The sequence below is a fragment of the Anas acuta genome, chromosome 5 (assembly GCF_963932015.1).
Source record: "Anas acuta chromosome 5, bAnaAcu1.1, whole genome shotgun sequence".
NCBI classification, from domain to species: Eukaryota; Metazoa; Chordata; class Aves; order Anseriformes; family Anatidae; genus Anas; species Anas acuta.
The window spans coordinates 5078015-5101563 of NC_088983.1; the positions used below are offsets into that span (position 1 = coordinate 5078015).

General features: G+C 41.7%; 1 protein-coding gene, 1 long non-coding RNA gene and 1 other non-coding gene across 11 annotated transcripts; 1 reads left to right on the forward strand and 2 right to left on the reverse strand.

The window, feature by feature from the left end:
* Window positions 1-65: 65 nt before the first annotated feature.
* TRNAK-CUU (transfer RNA lysine (anticodon CUU)) lies at window positions 66-138 on the reverse strand. Its single transcript has one exon. It is a non-coding gene; the product is annotated as a tRNA-Lys (tRNA).
* Window positions 139-190: 52 nt separating this feature from the next.
* On the forward strand, window positions 191-11793 carry PSMA3 (proteasome 20S subunit alpha 3). Its single transcript, XM_068682432.1, has 11 exons — window positions 191-346; window positions 1089-1171; window positions 1953-2076; window positions 3099-3200; window positions 3327-3400; window positions 3975-4047; window positions 5010-5075; window positions 8591-8637; window positions 10791-10858; window positions 11001-11065; window positions 11603-11793. Exons 1-11 carry the CDS (start codon window positions 326-328, stop codon window positions 11645-11647), a joined length of 768 nt encoding a protein of 255 aa, XP_068538533.1. The 5' UTR covers window positions 191-325; the 3' UTR covers window positions 11648-11793.
* On the reverse strand, window positions 1991-23482 carry LOC137856739 (uncharacterized). Of its 9 annotated transcripts, XR_011096747.1 has the most exons (5): window positions 22779-23089; window positions 22284-22338; window positions 21744-21825; window positions 19353-19452; window positions 16491-18188 (listed from the first exon to the last, which is right to left on the reverse strand). It is a non-coding gene; the product is annotated as an uncharacterized lncRNA (long non-coding RNA). The 9 variants fall into 9 exon arrangements; XR_011096745.1 differs by adding an exon at window positions 1991-2117 and having other exon boundaries at window positions 18044-21825; window positions 22779-23108; XR_011096744.1 differs by adding an exon at window positions 7789-7974 and having other exon boundaries at window positions 18044-21825; window positions 22779-23108.
* Window positions 23483-23549: the final 67 nt, after the last annotated feature.

The window sequence follows — 23549 nt, forward strand, 5'->3', positions numbered from 1 at the left end:
CTCACTGCGATAATTAACATAATTACACCCACCCTCACCTTAATGAAGGGGAGGCAAAAATCCACCGCCCAACGTGGGGCTCGAACCCACGACCCTGGGATTAAGAGTCCCATGCTCTACCGACTGAGCTAGCCGGGCGCTGGGGGAGCGCCTCCCGCCACCTGCCCTTCACCGCCGCACAGGCGCATGCGCACTGCCTCTGCCTGACGTCGCCGCGCCGCCCCTCCCGCCCAGCCTTCCTCCGGGCCGTAGTTTTGGCCAATGGGAGCGCGGCTTGTTGGGCGGTGGGGAGCGTGAGGGGGCTCCATCGGGCTGTGGTGCCGCCATGAGCTCCATCGGCACCGGGGTGAGGGGAGAGGGGGGACGGGGATGGGGACCGAGAGGGGGCGGTGGGAGGAGGCTGCGCGGCCCCGGGGAGGCTGCGAGGGGAGCGGGGAGCGGGGAGCGGGGAGCGAGGGGATGGGGCTGTGCTGAGTCACGGCTGGGCCCGCGGCTCCCACAGCGGCTGTGGGGCCGGGGCCGGGTTTGGGGCCCGCGGTACCGCGGGGATGGGGAGCGAGAGGCCTGGGGGGGTGGGGGGGGGAAGAGGAGGCTCAGGTCAGAGCTCGGTGCTCTCTGCAGGTACCTGGAAGGGGTGGGGAGCTGGGGGTCGGCCTCTGCTCACAGGTAACCGGTGATGGGACCAGGGAATGGCCTCAAGTTGTGCCAGGGGAGGTTGAGGTGGGAAATGAGGAGACATTTCTGCTCAGAGAGCAGGCAGGCGTTGGGACGGGTTGCCCAGGGAGGTGGGGGAGTCCCCGTCCCTGGGGGTGTTCAAGGGAAGGTTGCCATGTCCCCTGGTGCCTGGGGACACAGTTCAGTGGTCACATTGGTGGTAGGGGGATGGACCAGATGATCCTGGATGTCTCTTCCAACCCTAATGACTCTGTGATTCCTGCACTGCACTGCATGGAGCAGCCTCCTGATAATACTTAATCCCCACGAATGTCCCACAAGCGTCAGTCTTACGTTTTTAAATAGACCTGCTCTGAAAATAACGGGATGCTGTAATAACGCCCTCTTGCTGAGTACCGTGTTTTCTTCCTCAGTATGACCTGTCAGCTTCGACGTTCTCTCCCGATGGCAGAGTGTTTCAAGTTGAATATGCGATGAAAGCTGTGGAGAACAGTAGGTAAGATACCACTGCCTGCATTGCTGCTTGTTGGATGGCTGTTATTAAAGCGATGTAATTGGATTAGCCAAGTGTGATGGCATTGCAGATGGAACTAATTTTAATGTCATTTTAAGCAACAATGTCCTTAGCTTCGTTTTACAAGGCATCAAATTAGGCATAAAAGTAGAGTAACAGCTTCTGCTTGCTTTGCAGTTTGGTAGGAGTGGGCATCTTGTGCAGAATGCAAAAGAAGGCAGTAAAATTGCTCATCTGTGTTAAGCAATAAAATCCTATGCTTTGGGGCAAAATCTGGATGCAAACTGAGTCACTGAAAGCCTGACGTGCTCAAAGCCTCATTAATTTTTGATGCCTTCTTTGCATTCATCAAGAACGTGAGGACATCCAAGTTCTCTGAAAGCTACTTCAGCTTCTCTGGGAGCGTCTGTCTTCCTTCAAGTACATGCAAGGGAAAGCTGTGAGGCAAAAACCCCAACTGCGAGGTAGCAACAAGAAGCTGATGGATTAGCGAGGCATGGGCTGGATCACCCGAGTGCTAAATAAGGATCAGTGAAACGTTTGTGTGGGGACTTGTCAGCCAGCTCTACCTTCCTCTGAGGAAATATTGATGTGCTTAGTCTGCTGTTTTCCCCCTCCTCCCCCTTGTTGTCTTTGGTTGTGGGGTTGTAACAGATCTACTTGTTTGGGAATTATGTTGTAGTTTTAGTGTTTTGTGAATTCATCACTAGTTACACTACGGTTTGGTTCTGTGTGAGGGTCTTCCATTTCTGTTGTCTTTCAGTACAGCAATTGGGATAAGATGCAAGGATGGCGTCGTCTTTGGAGTAGAGAAACTGGTTCTGTCCAAGCTGTACGAGGAGGGTTCCAATAAACGTCTCTTCAATGTTGACCGACACGTTGGAATGGTGAGTTACAATTTAATTTCTCATAATCAGAAAGGGACTTCCTGCTCAAAAGGAGAAATATATACCTGAGAATCACTAATGAAGATATTAAGTTATGCTAAGATTTGTGTCTACATAAAAATGCTATAGAGTTTTTGACTATTTTCCTGTAATTTATTCTTGATTGCACACATGTAACGTTCTAAACATAAAATAGAAAACGTACATGTTTTGAGGCTGTTAAAAATTTCTTGGAAGCTTTTTTCAGCAGTCCAGTTGCTCAAACTTGAATATGAACATAAATCTGTTTCTTTTATGTAGTAAAGAAAAGAGGTGTGTTAAGAGGGAAAATAATGCAATAGCACTTGAGTGCAAGATTCTTTTCCTTCTTAATGGTCTGAGAGTCAGCTGAATTCTGTCAAGGCTGACACCAGTTACTGGCTAATCCGTACCAGTGATGTCAGGATGACAGCAGGTAGTGGCTGCTGGGTGACAAAAATACACGAAGCTGTATTTACTGGTGATGTAGCTGTATTTACTGGTGATGTCACTGGTATCGGGGAGAGAACTGGATTTTTTTTCTAATCTAGGCTGTCATACAAAATGGGGACAAAGAAAAGACATTGCGATGGATGTCTTTTGTGAAGTGTTATATGAAGTATTACACCAAACTATATGTCATATATAATACATGACATGTTTGCAATTAATACTCTTGTTATGAATATTTCATATGAAATATGAAGTATAATATTTCATATGAAATATGAAGTATAAAATATGAAGTATTGCTTGGATTAATATAGTCCTGGCAAATCAGAAGACACTACTTAAAATGAAGATAATATTAGTTACTAATTTTTCCTAGAGAAAAATTCTATACTGTGTTAATATCTAATCATCTTGATGTGTCTTGATTGAACTCACCTGTAATAACTAATACATAGAATTCAGTAAAGATCTTAGTTAAGTCATGTGATTAGACTTCTCAAAAGTTTTCTGTAAGAAACGTTTGGACTAGCTGATGGGCATTCTCATTTCAGGCAGTAGCAGGACTTCTGGCCGATGCTCGCTCTTTGGCAGACATAGCCAGAGAAGAGGCTTCCAACTTTAGATCTAACTACGGCTATGATATCCCACTGAAGGTAAGAAATGGGCACAGCTTGTGTAGGGTTCTTTGTTTTCGTAGTCTTGACTCTGAGAATTAAATTCTATTACTTGAGGCTTACTTATTCCTTCAAATAAAGACGTTAATTTTTGTTTCCATTTAGCATCTTGCAGACAGAGTGGCCATGTACGTGCACGCATACACTCTGTACAGCGCTGTCAGACCTTTCGGTTGCAGGTAAGTCTTTTGAAAATGTTTGTAAGGATCTTGTTTCACACCTGCTGGAACTAGTTAGACCAGCTGAAGTCTTTTTCAAACTTGGTGTCAGTAACGTAGGAGTCATTTTGTAAACAGATCCCTCCTTTTTTGTATGTGTGGAAAAATTTATAGGATAAAACTCATGTTTGCATGAGGGAACACCAAGCATCTAGGTGGATCACTTGCCTGCCCCTCAGTTTTAAAGCTGAGGCAGTTTAAAGATTTAAATCACAGGCAGTTTAAAGATTTGATCACAGAACTTTCCTCTGTGATCATCCTGCTTACCCTCAGAGATAAATAAGAGGTTAGAGCTGCCATGCAGCTACAGCACAAAAGGACTAATAGGCTGAGATCTAGTTACAGATCAAGTAAAATGTTTCTTGCAAATTGCACACACTTTGGTGTCGTGATCACACTAAGCCATTCACTTAATAGAATGGAGCAGAACAGAAGGAGTTAGGCACCAAGAAGAATGTAGGAAACCTGGTTTAGTCTTCATAGTTGTGTGCGTTGCTAGAATAAATGTCTCTAATTTCCCTCTTTTCTCAATCAGTTTCATGTTGGGGTCCTATGATAACGATGATGGTGCACAGCTGTACATGATTGATCCATCGGGAGTTTCATACGTGAGTATGTCAGAAATATTTCCATCTTAGTGTAAGTTCCCCCTTTAAAAGCTCCTAATTTGGAAACCAGTAAGTGCCATTCCAGAAGTGCTCTTAATTGTTGCTCTCTTCCCCTGGGAAGATCTCCAGTGGATCGCTGCCTAAGAGGAACAGAGCTGTTGTTTTTTTTTCTTTTGCATGCCTTTGTTAAACAGACATTGTCTATTTATTGGAAGTAGCGCAGTCTCCATGAAACTCATTTTTTAAAGCTTGTCTCTCAGAAATTTGGTAGCTCATTCTACCTGGTTATATTCAATGAAAATCCCCACACGTTACCCCAAAAACGTGAGTATGGTAGTGATGCCCCGTTCACAAAATCCTTTGTGTATGAGAGGTTTAGATAAATGAGGGCTGCTGCTCTGATGCTGGCTGCTAACAGCAAGTCAAATCAAAATGGGTACTTCTCTTTGTCTCTTCAGCCTTATGTTACACACGGGATGGTACTTTTTTTTTTTTTTTTTTTTTTAAATTTCAGTATGTCTAATACTGTAACTCTTGAGGGAAACAAAAGTGCTCAATTTTACGTGCTTACACTTCAATGTATTTTCATGGTAGGTGGGGTTTTTGTGTTTGATTTTTCCCCCCCCCCCCTACACACACACCCCATGGAACTTCTCTAGTTTGCTTTTCTTTTTGTTTTTAATTACAGTAGATGATCTGTTGCAACAAATTGAACAGACATGTTTCTGCCCAGAGCAACTACTGAGCACTTTTCTGTCAATGGTGGCGGTATTTAATCTAGTAATTGGATTCTGTTCTCCAGTTTATGAATTTTACTTGAAACAGAATACCAAGGTTTACCGTGTATTTGCCTTATTATTATGGGAGTGTGGGGTATGGGGGGTACATATGTAATGGTAAGAACGGTAGAGAACTGTGTAATATTTAACTAAACTTTTTGTTTTGTTTTGTTTTTTCTTCAGGGTTATTGGGGGTGTGCCATTGGTAAAGCCAGGCAGGCTGCGAAAACAGAGATTGAAAAACTTCAGGTACGATGTTCTAGTTCTATTCTGTCGTTTCAAGGCAAATATTACTACCTTGTTACTTTTTTGGATGCCTAACATATGCAGGATACAAGAGAAGCAGAAGAGATGTCTTGTAGATCGTTTTGGCCAATTATATTTCTGAAGTCTAGCCCCTGGGCAATGGGTAGTCCATAGGGAGTCCACATTTTTTAAATAGGAAGCATGACCATACACTGCCATGCATGCCAGCAAACACTCATTGAATTCATATAAAAACACAATAAAGTTTTTTAGTTGTGAATGAAAGCCTTAGGGCAGCATTGTACAGGGTGGTGTATCTATTTTTTTCCCAAAGGTTTTAGATGATCTTTTTCTTTAAAAAGTTGAAAAAAGCTGGTCTCGTTAAGGACAGTGAGTGAAACTGCAGAATACTGAGTGACCACTGGAATATTATGACTTGAAAATGTTAATGGAGAAAAAGAAAATCCTTGCCAGCTAAGACAGTGTTTCCCAGCTAGCTGATGTTGAGGTACTGTCTCTTCTCCCCTTCTGTTTTTTCTCCTTTTCTTCCTTTTTCTTCTCCTTTCCTCTAGCTGCTTGTTGTTGCTGACTGTAATACACTCCCCAAAACATCTGTTATATCTGGTGAAGAGGACTTTAGTGCTGTGCATGCTAGAGGGAATAAACTATGTGGCATGCTGTCACGGACAACAAAAAGGGCAGTTTCTGTTCAGCATTTCTTGCTTGTGCAATACTGTAATTAATTTTGTGAAATGCTACAAGAAAGTTCTGTGGATGCACGCTGAGAAGCTGTTTCATAGCCTTCTGAATGAGCGTGTAGACAGTTAGCTATGTGAAACTGGTCCATGGAGAGAAGCTGACCGAAATGTATCAGTGTGCCTTAAGCTGATTTAGAGTTAGGTTGGAACCCTGGAAGACTTCTGTCCTCTTGGGTTGTAGTATTTGAATCGCTTGGAACCAGAGACAGCATGGGGCACCTCTGCTCTTGGCCTGTTTGTTGTAATTCTTATTAATTCTTTCTGTAATTCTTGAGTGTTATTTATAGTTTTGATCTACAAAAGTACATTACAGCTGTTCATTGAAAAATTCAAGTTCATCTGGTAGTCACACTCTTAAGAATAGTCCATTTCTGGTGGTGCAGCATCATATCTGAAAAATTACAGGAAATTACAGGAAAATTGAAAATATTCTTAGACACAATTCATTCAGTCTTGGATGTGGACAGGTGCTTGAACACCAAATTAAAGGTTGGAGTCCTATAAGATGATCTGATCTTGATACTGGAATCATGGCATCTGAGAATCATTGTTTCATTTTCCACATGTGCAAACTGACATAAAGATAATATGCTGAGTAATAGATAATTTACTAAAAAAAATTCTCTGCAGTGCTGGGATTTTCAAAACCTTTATTGCTTGATATTTGTGCAGCTAATTAGTGTTTCCTATGAAGTGTAGCACAAGGAAGAGTAGTGTGCCACGCAGGACAACTGTGTTGATTTATTCAATGGCTTGTTTGCAGAATGCCTTCAGTAAGGCGTGTGATCCTGTCAGAGCAGTGTGAACCAAGCGCAGTCTTGCATGCTGATGCTTTTTGTTAACTGTAAACTGGGCAGGTTCCCAGGGCAGAGTTAATTTTGCTAAGATGAATTTCTGATCGAATGACAAAACTGAAGTGGGAAGACAGATGTGCACGAGCTTTTGAGGGGTGATTTGCCTATTAACTAAGACTCACCCATGGAAGAAATGACTATGGGTGGGAAGTTAGAGGCACACATGTAGACATAACCTGAGAACCTGCCTTACAGGTACTGCGGAGCAAAGGCTGTATCTGGGAGGGGACATAGCATGCGAAACCCTCGTGTACAGCTTACACTGCAAGTGAAAAACACTGCAGGGATCACACCTATTGCGTGTTACGCAAGCACTTCCTATCTTCAGCTGCAGGAAAATTTGTGATCACATGGAGAGGATTTGAATCTTTTCATCTCTTCTACAGTGCTTCTCACACATCTCCAGATACTATTTAAAATCTTTTAGTATATAGACATAATTGTAATTAACCCCTGTGATAAACCATTATGGTGTTTCCTATTATTGTCTGTAGAGTTAATGTTATCTAGGGTGGGAAAAGGATCATGGCAAAAGATAAACTGAACCTCCAAGTTTTGACTTGTAAACATGCATGATGGTAACAGACCTTTGGGTTTTTCTGATTCACTGCCAAGTTCATACGCATAAACGCACATGGCCATTTAAATGTTCGTGTGACACAAATTGTACTTGTAAATAGCAGAGTGTCAGCGGCTGTGTTACGGATTGAGTGTCACAGGCGTAAGGGCTGGCACGATGGCTCTCTGTTTAGGAAACTTCTTGGAATGCAAATATGATGGCACGTCCGTCTGACCAGGCATGTTCCTTTTTCCCTGCCCGTTGCTTACTCAGGCATGTGCTTTACCCCTAGAAAGTGCAGTGAGCCTCAACGTGAACAAAGGACTGTTGTCGTCTTAGGTCCTTCACCCATGTCTCAAAACTAACTTCTGTACAGGAGCTTTGGAAACTTTTTGAAAGTCTGACAGAGATGGTAAACTACATAAGTAGTGCGTTTTACTCTGAGCTCAGTGTAAATAATGGGAAAAGAGAGAAATAACTTTGAACTTGAAAATCACTTTATGCTAGGGAAAGTGTCAGTAAAATGTGTAACGAATTGGTCCATATCCTGTGTCTGAGGGCCCATCGGTTTCAATTAAAAACACCAGGTACGTTTTTGTGATAGATCAAAAGCTGATGTTTATTTGGTTGGTGCAAATGAAACATTGAGAAAGGAAGTAAGATTAATCTTATTTCAAACTTGCAGTAATGAAATACGGTGATCCAAAGAGTTGACTGGCAAGAGATTTGATCTGCAAAATACGAGTTTGTCACAGAAATTGGGATGAGACTTTGTTCTGATTAACTGTGAAGCTGTCAGAAGACTGAGAGGTAGCAGTGAAAAAATACAAAATGAGTTGCTGATACCTTGCTCAGCCATGCAGTTGGTTGTTAACACCCTACCAGTATTCCCCTCTTTGGGCATCACTTACAAGTCAGACTTGCTTGCAACAGTATGTTGGTAAGAGCTAAAGTATTAGTATGCTACCTAGAAAGAGTATGGATGTTGTATGTGAAAATACAGTGCCTCCTCCATACTGTACGTGTGGGTATTTTACGGTAGTTTATCAGAAAGCATCTAAGAATGAGACAAGCTTTGATGTTACAGGTAGCTGTTCAGTTTCTAAGCTTCCAGATGGTAAGTACTTTAAAGTGGGGAGTCTTTCACGCTCACGTTTTATTTAAGAAACATTCAAGTATAAAATTATTCACTGGAAGAATGGCTTGCATGTAGTAGGTTGAACAAAAGTGAAAGATACACTTGTAGAGAATAACAGCAAGCTCATTAGGTATGTGCACACCCATTTTTTGGCCTTGTGGAAATGGAAACTGGACATTCTCTTAAGTTGTTTATTTTTTTGCCCACAGATGAAGGAAATGACCTGCCGTGATGTTGTTAAAGAGGTTGCGAAAATGTAAGTCTCCAACCTGTTTTTCCAAGTTGACAAAAATTGGTACTGCTGAACTTGCTACTGTTTCAAACTGAGACTGTTCCTTTTAAATGTGGTACCAGGTTTCACTTCTCTTAGATGCATGCTCACATTGACTCTAGTATATTACTATTTTTCCTCTTGTGAAGTGGGACATGCTACCCAAATACTGCAAAATGACAAAGGATGCAAAAAATATGCTTATCTCCTCTGCTACTCATTATAGGTGCAGTTTTGTAGCAGCAGTGGGTTAAAGCTTAAACTGTCTGAACATAGTCACTGGTTTTAAAATACATAAACCAAGTGACAGGTGGGAGAAACTCAGTGTCCTGGTCCTGAAGAGGTGCATACTGTGTTGTGCAGATTGTTCAATCACCTGGGGCTTCAGACATGAAGTAGCAGGCCGAAAATGAAGCTGAGGTCTCTGACGTAGCCTTCTTATTTTCCTAAAAGATTCAAGCGCTTGCAAAAGAAACACGGTAAACTCCTTATTTAAAGAGGTATACAGGGTATAGCTGTTCTCATTTCACTGATTAGGTTTGTACCAAATGACGATGCGGGAAATACTGGATTTGCTAACCTACTGGGCAGTTTGTTTACTGATGCAATTTAAGATGATGCATCAGTGACCTCATCACCTGAACTTGCTAATGCCATTCCACGAACTCAGAGTATAGCATGCTGACTGAGTGGCATGGTGCAAATCACATACTAGTAAGGGGAGAAAAGAGACCAGGAAGACTTGTGCTAGATAGAGCATGAATTGGCCAGTAGTAATCTTGAAAATACTTTGTGAATTTATCATTTTCAAACAAATACAAGTATCCCTCAGCTACCTACAACACTTAATGTTTTCCAGAGACATGTCTGTGCTTGTCACATCTGATACTGATCTCAGGCATTTTATGGCTATTACTTAGAAGGTTATAAGGAAGGAACAAATGTTTCCATCGTTTGTGTTGCAGCCTGTGAGTTTATTGCAGTTTATGTCAGAGGCCATCGTGGTAGCAGCGAAAGGAAAGAATGTGTGGACTCTTCTTGAAGCCTAACAAGGATTGATTCTAAAACTGTACAAAAGAGGCACAGATTTTCAAGTGCTCAGAAGCCTTCTGTTCTTTAATTCAGCCTCAGCTCAAAACTTAACAGCAATTCTAGGTACAGTTCAGTTTTCTTCTAGCTTAAAGCTAGTCCCTAGTAGCATTTAGCAAGATACCAAACAATTTAATCATTTTTTTAAATCCTAAAGTACTTGCCAGAGTCCAAAGTAATGATTTTTTCAAGAGCTCATGGTAGTACACTTTATTGCATAAAGCTTGTAAGCAGTTTAACACCTAAGAAAGGAGTGTAGGTGAATCACGTAGGTTATCATTAAGTGCAGTCTGACAGCGACACAAGGGTGTCAAGAAGGTAAGCATATAGTATTTCCTTGGACACCCATGTTACCTGTGTTCTCCTATATATTTGTTTCACAATACTTTTATCAAACTTTAATTAGAAGTAGTTATGGTGTCACTGGAGGTATCCTTACTTCTTCCCTTGTCTCCCAGCTTTCTATGATTATAGAAATAGCTGGTATCATTCAGCTTTTGGCTTCATGCTTTCTGAAACAAGCTAAGGAGCACTGCTTTCTCAACAAACAAAGCCTGAAGTTAGCATTTGCTGTAAGCATGACAGTCAGGATGGAGAGCTCAATGTACAGGTTGCTAATTAGATACAAGATATGATGATGTTCAGATTTAGTCTTAAGTGTAAATTAAAGTAAGATTTACAGGAGAAATACATGATGTTGCTGGGACTGATCCAGCAGGAACAAACAATGCTGCCATGGTTCTGCAGTGTCTGAATTCTAAATATCACCTTCTATAAAGGGCCTGCTGTCCTGTTTAAGATAACTTAAGCATCCCAACTTGATAAATAACTTGCATTTTAGCTGTATTAATTTAACATCCTGTTATACTAACAGCCCTAGAATATTCTCTGATGTGCTCTTGTTTTTGTGGGGGATACATATAAGGGAAGGGTGAGGGAGAAAGCAGAGTGTATATTAACTGTAAGAACAGTATTTCAAGAAATCTGTGAAAGGAGGAGAGTATATTTGACCTGTTGACAAATCTGTTCTAATATATACTTCTTTACAGAATCTACATAGTTCACGATGAAGTTAAAGATAAAGCTTTTGAGTTGGAACTCAGCTGGGTTGGAGAAGGTAACGGATTTCTAAACTTCTATAAACACTAAAGAAAACTAAGTTCCTGTAACTGAAGTAGAATATTTGCTTCTTAACTTCTTTCTGTATATCAAGGTCTCTATATGAATTCTGCTTCAAATGCACCTCTTTTTATTTGCAGTAACCGGTGGAAAACATGAAATTGTTCCCAAAGACATAAGGGAAGAAGCAGAAAAGTACGCCAAGGTAAGATCCAACATCATTGTTGTCATCTCAGGGTTCCACTAGCCAAAGCTGGAATGGAATCAATCCACAGTAGGATTCCAGCATTGTGATGGCTGGAAAATGTAGAGTCAGGCATCACTTACGTAGTAGCTGATATTCTGAAGAGAGAATTGAGACTTTTGCAGTCTAATCTAGAGAATTCTTTTAAAAACTATACTTCAGGAGGTTTGCACAGTTATTTCTCTTTCAGAAGTAAATATATTCCTCTTCAATAATGGCGTGAGTAGGAAAGGTAAAGTTACTGCAGTCAACATGACTTATTAAAAGACAAGCAGCTGGAAAAAGCTAGCCCTCCAGCATTTAACAGCTTTATATTTGTTCTAAAAGTGGTAATGGTGCTCAGTGTTAAACTCCTAAAAATAGGAACTAGCCTGCTGAATACCAACCTTTGTACAGATTGAGAGGATTGTAAAGCAACAGCACAACTCCCTTTGCTTATTCCAGGCAAGCTGTAGAACAGCCATTAAACTATTCTTTTCATCAATTTGTTTTAAATAGGAATCTTTGAAAGAGGAAGATGAATCAGACGATGACAATATGTAACACATTGTTACTTCAAGACAAGTTCAACTTTTTTTTTAAACTTAGTACAAGTTTGTTTATAATGTATTAAGTACGGGATGCTACTATGTACTTGCTGAAAAAACTGAGTGACCAACTTGCACTAATAAATTTTCCATTTTACTGTCTGCTAGCTGTTACTTCAATACAGTATAGGTCAGTGTTATCAAGAGGCAACTGTATTCCAAACTGTACAGTACTTCAAAACAGCTACTAGAAGGAAAGATGTTATCAGATGTTGCTTCCTCTTACTTCAAAGTTTTGAGCTAGGCTAGGTACTGAAAAAGTCATCTGCTTAGAAATCTGATGAGTCTCCTGCTTACATTACCTAGTTTAGAAAACAGCAGAACTTGGTTAATCCTGCAAATCATGATCTTGGTTAATCAAGTTCATCTGTCACCATAGTCCCTGATTCTGCTTGGCAGGAGACAACATACCTAGCTGTAAAAAAAAAAAAAAAAAAAGCTGGCTGCCAGTTTTAGTGATATACACAGCTGACAACTTCAAACAGCCTGTGTAACAACCAGAAATGCAGGGGGAGAAAAAGCTTTAATCTGAAGTGTTAAGACCACACTAGGAAAAATGAACGTGAAGCACTTGAACACCAGTGCTTGTGTTAAGCTGTAAGGCTGAGATCTACTAAGCTGTATAACTGGAATAAATAAAAAAAAAAAAGTTCAAGTATTCACAGCTTTATTCTGCTGTGGTTTCTTAAATCAGTTCTGAAGCAGTAGTTAACTTTCCCAGGAGCTGAAACCAAGCTTTCCTGCCCATTTCCCACCCCCCTCCTCCTTCCTAGAAAAAGGGGCAGTATCTAGTCTAGTCATTTCAGTCTTGAAAATGAAGGCCTATTCACTACTTTTAAAGTCTAAATGCAAGTCTTACACATTGAATTAAAATTCAGAGGTCATGTTTAATCTAAAATGCACACTTTGAGGCATTTGATTTGTTAGCAGCTTCAGTACTACATATTAGTAATAACAAGTCCATTGAAAAGTTTCCTCCTAGTTGTTTCTGTCTTTCTGTGCTTCTGCTTTCTCTTTTCTAAAGGGATTATAGGATACAGGTAGTTTCTTTTTTTTTGGCAAGGGAAAGAAAATGGAGATAGATGGGTCTGCATCAGTGCAGAATGACCACGTCAGCTTATGCCTTTGCTGCAGTCAAGCTGCATGAACTTTTGCTTCTGCCAGGCACAGCTTTCAAACTCTGCTAGAACTGTCAGGCCTCCCTGCACAGACATGAATGATGAGCATGATGGATAGCTTCAGTCAGCATTGTCTCCTGAGGCAACAGTGCAGTTGTTACACTGAGTCAGGGCTTCATTCTGTATTGCATTCAGCTGGAATTTACTACTGAAGCTTACTGCTGATTCAGCTCTTTGAGTCAGTGAGAGACAGTTAGGGAACTAATCAGCAGTCTAAAGCATTTGCTGAGGGCTGAGCTTCCACTCACCATATGCAACAGGCCTCCTTGATTCTCTTCAGGCTGTCTTTATTCTGCACCTGAAGTATTGCTGAAGGGAAATTAAGAGCCATCCTTATGTGGCTACAGGTTTCACCATGTAAAGATATAGGCAGGAACATAGCTGCCTCCTTTCTTGATACTTATCAGAGAACAGAAGTTCCTTTGACAAAGCATGCTCTGGTTTGTTGCTTGTTGTGCAGAAAAGCCCAATGAGAAGCGATTTAAGAGCTTACATGTTTCCAGTGAGCTTACCTTTCATGGCAACATTCAGTTAAACAATTCCAAGCTGAGTGTTACCGTCAGGTTTTAAGTTATCACAGAGAACTGACCTTCAGCTCTAGCAAGGAAAAAAGCCACTCCTCTTATTTTTATTGGCCCCAGGTGGGGAAAGATAAAGAAGGCAAGAATTAGAAGGATCTTTTCTGGGGAAGTATATTAGCATTTATTCAGAAGCAGTAAAAATCAGAGTAATTACTGAACACACTGTTTTTAGTAATACAATTTTCTGTAACATTTAAAAGGACAACAGGAGAAACCCAGTAGGCTTCCAATGTATTAAGAATTGCTACCTTTGAGCAATAAGACTTGTGGAACTTCAGAACTCATTTCTAGGCTAGAAGGATCCTCATTTCAGCAGAAAAACTGCTGCAAACTCATTATAGCTACTGTTGTAGCCTTCACCTAGCTGCAAAAGTGCCCGCTGGGATAGCCAGTGAGACAACAGTGCACTTTAATACCTTATTAATTTGAAGCATGTTACTTAAGAACACAATTATATACATTTGTGCAGTATCACTTTTCACTAATTTAGTTTACAGCTGATAGGCTAAATGCCAGCCTTCATGGATTCTGCTACTAAGAATTAGTGTTGTTGCTGTGTCAAACAGTAAGTTGAGCAGAGGAAGAAGTCTTCCAAGAGAAGGAAATTGCAACACCAACTACATAAAAACTTGCAAATGCTGTAGGACAGCACAGCATTGTTAAACTTTGATTAAATGAAGACCAGGTCTTATTTCTAAACATACAGAGCTGAGGCAAATCATTTGGTTGGAGCTAAGCTTGAGAAGGGCTAAAACTAGATCCAAGATCATCACATACACAAGGATTTGTTACAGAAATAAATTTGTTACAGTAAAAAAATCTGTAACAAATTTATTAAAGAAAAAGAGAGAGGAGTATAAAAATCTCAACAGGAAAAAAACTTCCCTTTAGTAGGGGCCATTTCTTAAATACAGGCCTGGAAAAAACAAATATCTGGCTGTGTTATAGATATTCAGTGAGAGGCCTGGAAATGGTTGATTTTGTGTTTAACATTGCAATGCAAAAGTACACTGCAAGGCTAACAAACACGTCCTTGGTAAGGTAAATTTCTGAATCACAGGCTTAATTAAGCAAGAGGTGATTCTTAGCACTCATTTTGAATGTTTCTGCCAGGAGTACTGGGAAGTTTCAGTTCTGAATTTAGCAGAAGAGCCTAATTAGCCCACACCATGGCAGCATTTCTTGCTGCGGGCTTAACAAGTAACCTTCTTGGTCTGGGCTCTGGCCATTTATGGGAATACATAATAGAGCAGAAAGTCAGATACGCACTTGGAATGCATAACTGTAGTTCTTGCCATGCTGGAACACAACTTCAGAGTATTCATGGCAAATACTGTTGCTTGAGACCCAAAGCACATGCCCTAAGAGCACAACAGAAAAGAAACTGTACAGAGCAACTCATCTCTTAGCTTAAAGTCATCCTTCCACCACGTTTAAGAAATAGCAAAGGTCTAGCAATAAACAAGAACGGATGTACAGTATAACGCTTCCTCTCATGTCTCACACACCCACTGATAGTTATTCAGCACCTGATGAATCACTGCTCTGATATTTAGTACAACTGGGTACGTCACATTCCCTGTTACAATCGGTTAGTCAGCGAGTCCACGTACAGAGGCCTTGCTTGAGGAAATTCAGGGGACTGCAGGTGACAAGTTTAGAAGTAATCCATCCAGTTTACATTTATCCCCATGACTGCACCAAAACAGATTTTAGATATGCAAATTCACTTGCAGTGTTCAAAAATCAGATCTAAACTGTACCATCAGGGTAATCAAATTTCAGTTTTGTACTGATTTACGTAGCAATAAAAAAATGTTTTGGGTAATATCTTCATTAAAACTGACTGGTATTACTGATTAAAGCAAGGTAAGATTGAGCTGTTTGAACATCTCAGACATAACCCATCCATAAAATCCAGGTTGGCAGATAGATATACATGAGGATATCTCCCTAATACCTCTTACTACGCCATAGTTGGTGTTGACTCAGAAGAAAAGCACTTGAAACAATTAATTCCATGCGGATCTGGAGCGTGCCAAGCATCAGGTCGTTTGTTACTTCTCATAACCAAAAATAGCATGATGGCCTAAGGTTAAAAGTCCCCCACGCTGCAAGTTACTGACACAGTAACGCTTGAGATGCTATTTGGCTCTGCAGTCCAAGTCACCCTTAAGGAAGGAGCTTTGGTCTAACTACACAGGTGATACTGCAAGTCTCCTCCTTAAGACAGAACTGTAACAATATGACAGAACACAAAACAATGATTTCCACAACATAGCTTAAGCATTTATCAGCGGGAGGGCAAAATAATGTATATTATTTTGCAATCACCCAAATCATGCAAAACTTCAAGATACTGAAGAGAAAAATAGCTGTAGTTGTCATGACAATTTTGAGGCTGTACCACCACCAAAAATTCAGTAAGGAGTGTTCTCTCCCCCTTGCTTCCTTCTTTCAGTTGTCTCCAAGACAAGGACTAGTTTTTCCTCCACCCACCAGTTTTTCAAGTTACGTACAGCAAGGAAGTTACTTTTACCTACAAATTGGGAGCTATTTTGAGACATTAACTGCTCCCAACTTTCCATATTAGATGATCATCTATTTATGCCCAATTACAGAGCTGCAGAAACCACGCTGCAGAAGAGGTAGGGGTGTAGCCTTGCTGTCTATCCAATAAATACATGTTAGTATTTGAGAACACCAGACCTACAACCGAGTTCAGACCAAGTCTCCCATTTCCAGGAGGGCTAAACCACCATGCAGTGCTCTTCATCTTCAGTACGCTGCTATTAAAGGACTCTGAAACAGTTGTTTAAAAACGGTTCTTACAAATTGCTGTGCCAACCAAAAATGGACAACTAGAATAAAGCAGGCAGCAGCAAGGCATAGTTTATAGTCCAAACATGTGCATATAATCAGATACAGAAGAAAAAAAGGAATCCCCTGAAGTTTCCCCTAAAGACAATTTAAGAACTACCCACCAAAAAAAAGCCAAAAAACACACATTTTGGTTGACACAAGACAAGACAAGTAAAAATTCAGAAAAAAAGTTTTGTTTATTGTTGTGTAAATTTAGACATCATTTGATAGAACATGTATAGCCTGCAAGCCCCAGCTGCATGCATTCAGAGTCACTTTCACTTTCAGCAACAGATCGCTAATGTCCCCATGGGAGGGTGGAATCAGCTCATACTTAAGATCCCTTCCAACCCAAACCATTTTATTACCTAAGGGTAGGTTAACTTAACAGTGAGTTCACCCAGAAGCCGATTCATTCTGAACATACACACACCAAAAGCAATGGTTAAATTAACACCAGGAAGCTTTTTAAAGTTTTGTTCGCAGAGCTTTCAAAAAAGCAGGAATCCGCTGCGTTCATTGTTTGGGGGTAGGAAGGAGACTACATTAACAGGTTCCAACAGCAGCAGAGGAAGTGCGAGGTGACTTTTAACAGCATGCTTACATAAAGCTCAGTCTCAGCTCTCATTCCATGCATTTCCACACTAAAAAGATCACCACTTTAGGAAGCGGTTTTTCCCCCATGCCCATTTCTCAATACATCAGGAATAGAAGAAATCTGAAATACTGACTCAGGAAGCTGGATGAAAGCATAGCTTGATTTGTTTCCAGTAGGAAAGTCAGTTGAACAAGCAACCACTTCACCCAGCCAAATGCTCCTTTCTATTCTCACACCAGTTTGTACCCATTTTGCTGCTTACAAGGAGGAGGCCACTACCACACTAATAAGACACATTTCATTGACCCAAAATAATTATACTCACAAGAAGTCAAAAATTCTGTTCCTTGACAGTTCTGTAACTCAACACAACACAGCTCATTTCAGCGGTTCTGTTTACACTGTGCTGGTTTTAACTAATGGGGTGGCAGCATGCACAGCAGAACTGCAGCTCCTGACAGGAGAAAGCTTACCCCTGCAGGTACCAGCCTCCTGCAAACAGTGCAATCTTGCAATTAATTCACAGCTTAACTGTGCTAACACAGTGCTGACTGGTCAGCTAATTCCCTCACCACTTGGAAATTAACTACCACTAATAATATCCTTCAAGCAAAATACACAAAGGGAAAGAGTAGCTTTGGAAAAAAGGCCTGAGCAGGAGAAAAATCAGAAGGTAATCACTGGCCAAAGCGATTCTCACTAACAGCGGCTACTTACAGATAATAACATTTAATTCAAAAGACTGAGGGCATTAATGCTTTTAGAAAAGAATCAATACTGACAAACTGCACTCTTGTTAGCTGAGGCTGAAAAGTAAATTAACCAGAAGTGATTAAACTAATTTGGACAAGTAAAAGCCCTAGAAGAAAGGGCATAACTACTGCCCTCACAGGCTTTCTTTTGCTGAATATCCCTGCTTGCACAAGTAGTTTTGCTTCTTTCTGCTGGGCTGCATACTAATAGTAGCATACGCATTGCTTTCTGGAACAGTGACAAGGAAAGAGCGTGCAGCCCTAGCCCTGAGCCAGCTGGGTGATGGTGCTCAACACCCTGCATCTGAAAATCCCCCCATTTAGTAAACAGGCTTGGAGGGGACACCTGTGCGGGTGGGTAGACCATGTCTGAGGACTCACCTTCAGTATTAGAACAGTATTTTCTTCCTCTGCAAGTATGGAAACATGTCTTAGTAAAAATCCAAACAAGGCAAGAAAAAGCCTGTGCATGTGAAAACACAGCTTTTAAGTTTTATTTCCTCTTATACTTCTTAAACGAGTCCTTCTGCAGAAGGAAAAAAAGCCTGTCAAGATATAAACTGGCAACAGGTTGCATGAGCAAGGAGGACTCCTACTTCAGATTGGCTGTGACAAATCACTCTGAAAATTACTTTGAGAACAAAAAACCAACACTGTCCTCAATATTCTAACACAGATATTGAGAAAATAATTCAGCTGGAGTTACTTCTCTTTACTGAAAGAAAAAGAACTGATTTTAGCTCTCCAACTTCAGCATCAGTCAACATCTTAGATACGAACAATATGAGCAACAGACACCCATTCAGTGTATGTTTGCTCCCAATTTGGTTTCACCAAAAGCTGAAGAAGTGAATCCATAGTTGCTCCCAAGCAGGTACCAGAAGTTCAGTATTTGAGGAGTATAATCTACCAGAAATTTAACTTATTTGGAAGATTGCAGTAAGATTATTCAAACACAGCATGCAACCTCATTTAAATGTTAAAGTTTAAATTATGTAACTACAACTCCCCAAAGCAGTTTCTGCATTCAAGTTTCACCCCAGATGTTTGATTTAGATAGGAAGCTACTCAAGCACTACTATTTATAAACAAGATTTGATTCTGTTAGGAAGTATTAGTGTTAGGAGTATCTAGAGTTTCACATGCAAGTTTAATAAATTTTCAACTTGAGTTTATTTCAGGAACACTAAAACCCTATTTGCTCCGTAGACTAGTGACTGACTATATTTACAGAGAATAACTCTTCCAATCCCATAGAAAATGTCTCTTCTCACTTTGAAAGATCAAAAATTGCTCAGGTAAACTGTTTAGACCAACAATAAAGCCAACACATTGGAGGCCAGGCAAAAAAAGCTGCATGCAGCAGAGATACTTTGGAAACCAGTTAGTTTTATTTAAATCTGTGCTTGTTAGGTTTACTGTGCTAAAATGGTTGATGCACTGGCCACGTGGATATACACACAGGATACATTTCTAATACCTAGCTTGTGCAAACAAGTTATATGGAAGGCTGAAACAAAGTTTGATTACACATGAATGACATCTAGATCTAATCTTTCACCTTTACTCCTGGCATTTAAATTACCAGTTAGCCTGTGAAAATGTACGTAGAAATATTCTCCTTCAGCAGCCACGTGAAGTAACGTTACCACCCAGAGCAGTAACTGAGCCCATGCTTGATCTCAAGCACTTCAAGTTTTGGAGGACAGACTGATCACTGGGTTCCAGGTGATGGCAACCAAAGCTCTTCACCACACTGAAACAGCAGCTGCTGCACAAGTCTTCAGCTTCTAGGATGAAAGCAGCAGTTCCATCAGTTGAGAACTCAAACTTCTTCTCTTGGTACTAGGCTGCTAATAACAGACCAGCCAATATGTCACTAGTTTCGGCGCACATCTTATAGCACGCAGGGCTGTAGTTACGAACTGCAGCCACAAGCACAACAAAGTCTGGATGTAGTTTATTCAGGAAGAGCGTGGCCGCTTCTCCCTGGAGATCCCTGAAGCCACTAACAAGATACACTCTGACAAGCTGAGCACGTAGCAGCATTTTACTCCTGTTACTGGAAGGAGAAACTGCAAAGCGAGTACTACAGCTAGGTCAGAGCTAACAGGAAAGCTGACTCGCAGATTTTTTCCCCTCTCCCCTCGTACAAAGCGCTACGTTAGAAGTATTTTCATGATTATTCACACCCAGAATTTACTGCACTGGTGCAAAATACACCTCCAACTGGTTCAAGAACCCACTAGTCAGATTTGGGGAATGTAATGCACTAATTCAGGTTGAAGGGTTGCTAAGCTTTCTCCAACACCACTCACAACAAAGTGTTCAAAGCTAGCATGCACACTTCTGTTTGAATAATTGCATATTTATTTTTTTTGAACACGAGAACAGGAAAGTGCCAGTGCTGGGGTAAGAAAGCAGTCAGTAATAGTTTTTTTTAATATAAAATTTTAATATAAAATACATTTTTTAATCTACCTATCTCTATTTATATCTATAAACTTGAAGGAACTTGTTGCTGAGAGCAGTAAAGCACAACTTTTTCCATGAGTAGGAAAGGTCTGACCTTTAATTTTTATGATGCAGCTGTTAAGAACTGATCTTTCTGGTGTCATTGCTTTTCTGTGGGGTTTGTTCCTCTCCCTCCCCCCCTTTTTTTCCCCTTATAAAAATACATTAAAGTACTCCAGAACTCCTTGACACACTCTTTTGAGCCAGTTCCAGAGTCAGATAGAGCACACATTTGACCTTCATTCGTGCAGAAATTCAGCAGTTCCACACAGACAGGTTCTGAACCACAAGGCAGATGCTTGCTCAACCACTGCTGGAAAAATATCGCCTATTTACTGGCAGCACAGAAACACCAAGGGGAAGGGCATCAAAAAAAAGGAGAACTAAACACTAGAAACAAAAAGTAAAAGACACAGGCACTCCCTGAACATCTGTGAAGTTGAACAAAGTAACACAGCGTTTCATTATATACAGAGAAGCTCAATTTAGAAAAAGAATCAGTATTTTTAATCCTCTTTGAATGTTTTGGCCGTGATTGTATACATAGAGTTTCTAATTATATGTAAATGCAGTACATCGAGAGCAGTATCTGACTACTGAAGAGAATTAAAACACCTTACTTATCCCAGAAATCTCTTCTCATTATACTCCCTTTTCCTAAGGAATCCACACTCAAAAAAATATATTAAGATGCTACTCATAGTACTAAGGAAATTGCAAGACACAAATTACTGTATTTGCTTTTTCCTACTGAATGCCACATATATGCAAGGCTGAACAACTTCCCTGTGAATTCTGCAACTATGACAACAAGGAAATTTGAAGTACATTATCTTTCTAATTTACTTCTAGGACTGAGCCATCAAGACCAGTTATGCATTTAGAGTATCTTGATGCCTCAGTGTTGTTTTGCACGAATTACGAGCAAAACACACACCCAGAAGGTGATTGTTCTGTCCCACAAGGCCTTTGGTGTTAACAAAGCACACAGAATACAAGTGCCCCTGCTTTGAACAATGGTGTTAAATATTTTTATTTCTTTTATCGCGTCTATTTACAGAGAGATTAGATAAAAACTCCTACTGATTGTTTCATACTGTAACTCAAAAGCAAGTGTTAGCTTTGTAAAGTTAAAGTAGCTCTCACCAGAAAACTGCTGCTCATTTTTTCCACTCCTGTCAACTGTTTCCCTGTAAGAGATCACACGCTGGGGGGAAGGGGCACAACTGCAAGGATACAGTATAGCCAGGCTATATTTAATTCTCAAGGGCTACTTCACACTGACATACTTTTAGATGCAAAACCTCAATATCATAGTGCTGCTCCGAGTTCAGAAGTTCACGTTTCAATGAAAAGTTACTTTAAACCAAAAACAGGAGTTGTCTCCGGTGTGCCAAAAGCACAGCTTTTTCATTCCATTATACCAGACATCATCCCCAAGCTGCGTGTGAATGTTTATGCTCTCTGGTGTGCTGCCTAGCTTGACATTCTTAGGTACTTTAAATGCCATAAAAGAACAAGTCACCTCCTCTGATGACTAACTACATAGAAAAAAAAGCTTGCTCACAGTAGTTAGATGGATGATGTGCCAAGAGCTTCCTAGGCACGCCAGCTGCAACAGATACACCCAGGTGGACAGAGTTTTTCTGCTAGGAATCAGAAACAAGACTGATTAGTTTTGTCACAAATTTATTTATTGAGTGGTATTGTACTTAATACAGAGATAAAAACTGTTGCTCCAAAATCTTACAGTCTGAAGTTATGATTCAGCTAATACAATCCACAGAGATACTGTAAGTTTACATTCAAAATAAAGTCTCAAAGTTTTTCTATCAGCAGAGTTAAGTTTAATGTATTCTAAACAATCGTCTGCTCTTCGGATTATTCACTGCATCAACTGGAACCACACCACAAAAATCAAAATCTCCTCAGCATTAAGAGAAATGCCCCAAGCCTTCCTTTAACTTGTACATGACTTCAAGCATCTTTACAACCAAGATCATCACCAGAAATTTAGAGCTATGCTTCTAACATGTTAGACACAATCTGTAGTTAATTCTAAGCATTCTTTGCATGCATTAACCCTTACTAGAGGTTTAGGGCTTACCTGTATTAAGTGGCACTTAAGCTCAGTAGAGAACTGTCTCTTTGCCTGCTGCTTCCTAGAATACCAAATTTAGTTTAAAAATAAAATAATCTTTAAATCAGATCTCACACAAAAGATACAGATAAGCTAACAATCCATTTATTTGGGCATTGGCAAAGCAGGCTTTGTAATTACGATAGATGATACTGATAGATGCTATCACGGCTGCTTTAAATAAGCCTAAGGTACGGATGTAGCTGAAAAAGCTACTGAAATCAGATAGATTTTGGTTAATCTGAGGAAAAATAACGGATCTGTGTTAAATCCGAGCGCAGAGCAGGCTTCACACACAGGACCAAGACCATTAAAACACGAGCACGGCCGCGTGGAGCTGGTTCCTGTCAGCAACCGGCACCGGGAGCCGCCAGCCTGTGGCGTGCAGACCCCGGTAACGGCCGATTACCCCCTCACACCCCCCCATCCCCCCCCCCCCCCCCCCCCTCAACCGCCCCCTACCTGCAGCCGCCTCACAGCCCGGCGGCCGCCACCAGAGGCAGCACCATCACCACCACCGCCGCTTCCCTTCCCCGGCAGCCTCCCCGCTGCGCCGCCAACCGCCGAGGAGACGCCGAAACCGCTCCGTGACGAGGCCCCGGGGCGCTGAGGGGGCCCCGCGGCCGCCATGTGAGGGCCGAGCCGGGCCCGGCCCCGCGGCGCCGCCGCCTCCCCCCCGCCCCGCGGCCGCCTAAAATGGGCAGGAGCCGCGCACAAAATGGCGCCGGCAGCCCCAGCGCCGCTGCGCATGCGCGCCGCGCCGCGCCCGCCGCAGCCTCCCCCCTCCCCCTCCTTCCTTCTTCCCGCCCCGCCCTTCTCCTCGTCCCCCCGCCCCTGCGCGGCTCGCGGAGGCGGCTCCGGCCAATCGCGTCGCGCCGCCGCTGTTCCTCGCCTCCCGGTCTCGGCCAATCGGCGCGCTCGGAGGCGCATCCGGCTCCGCTTCCCGCCAATCAGCCGCGGGGGGTTCGGTGACTTCACTTTAACCGCCACCAATCGCGTCACTCCCTGTCGGAGACCCAATCAAAAGTCCGCATGGCTCTACCTGCGTCGACGCTTGACCAATACCCTTCGCCGTCCTCACTGCGACCAATCAGAGCGCCGTCCGCGGTGCCCAATCCGGGCGGGGCAGAGCCCCGGGGGGCGTGAGGAAAGGACCAATGGGAGCTCGAGCAGGCCGGATTCTGCTCAACAGCTTGTTATTGGGCTCGGCGCTGCCCGGCCGCTGCCAGTCCG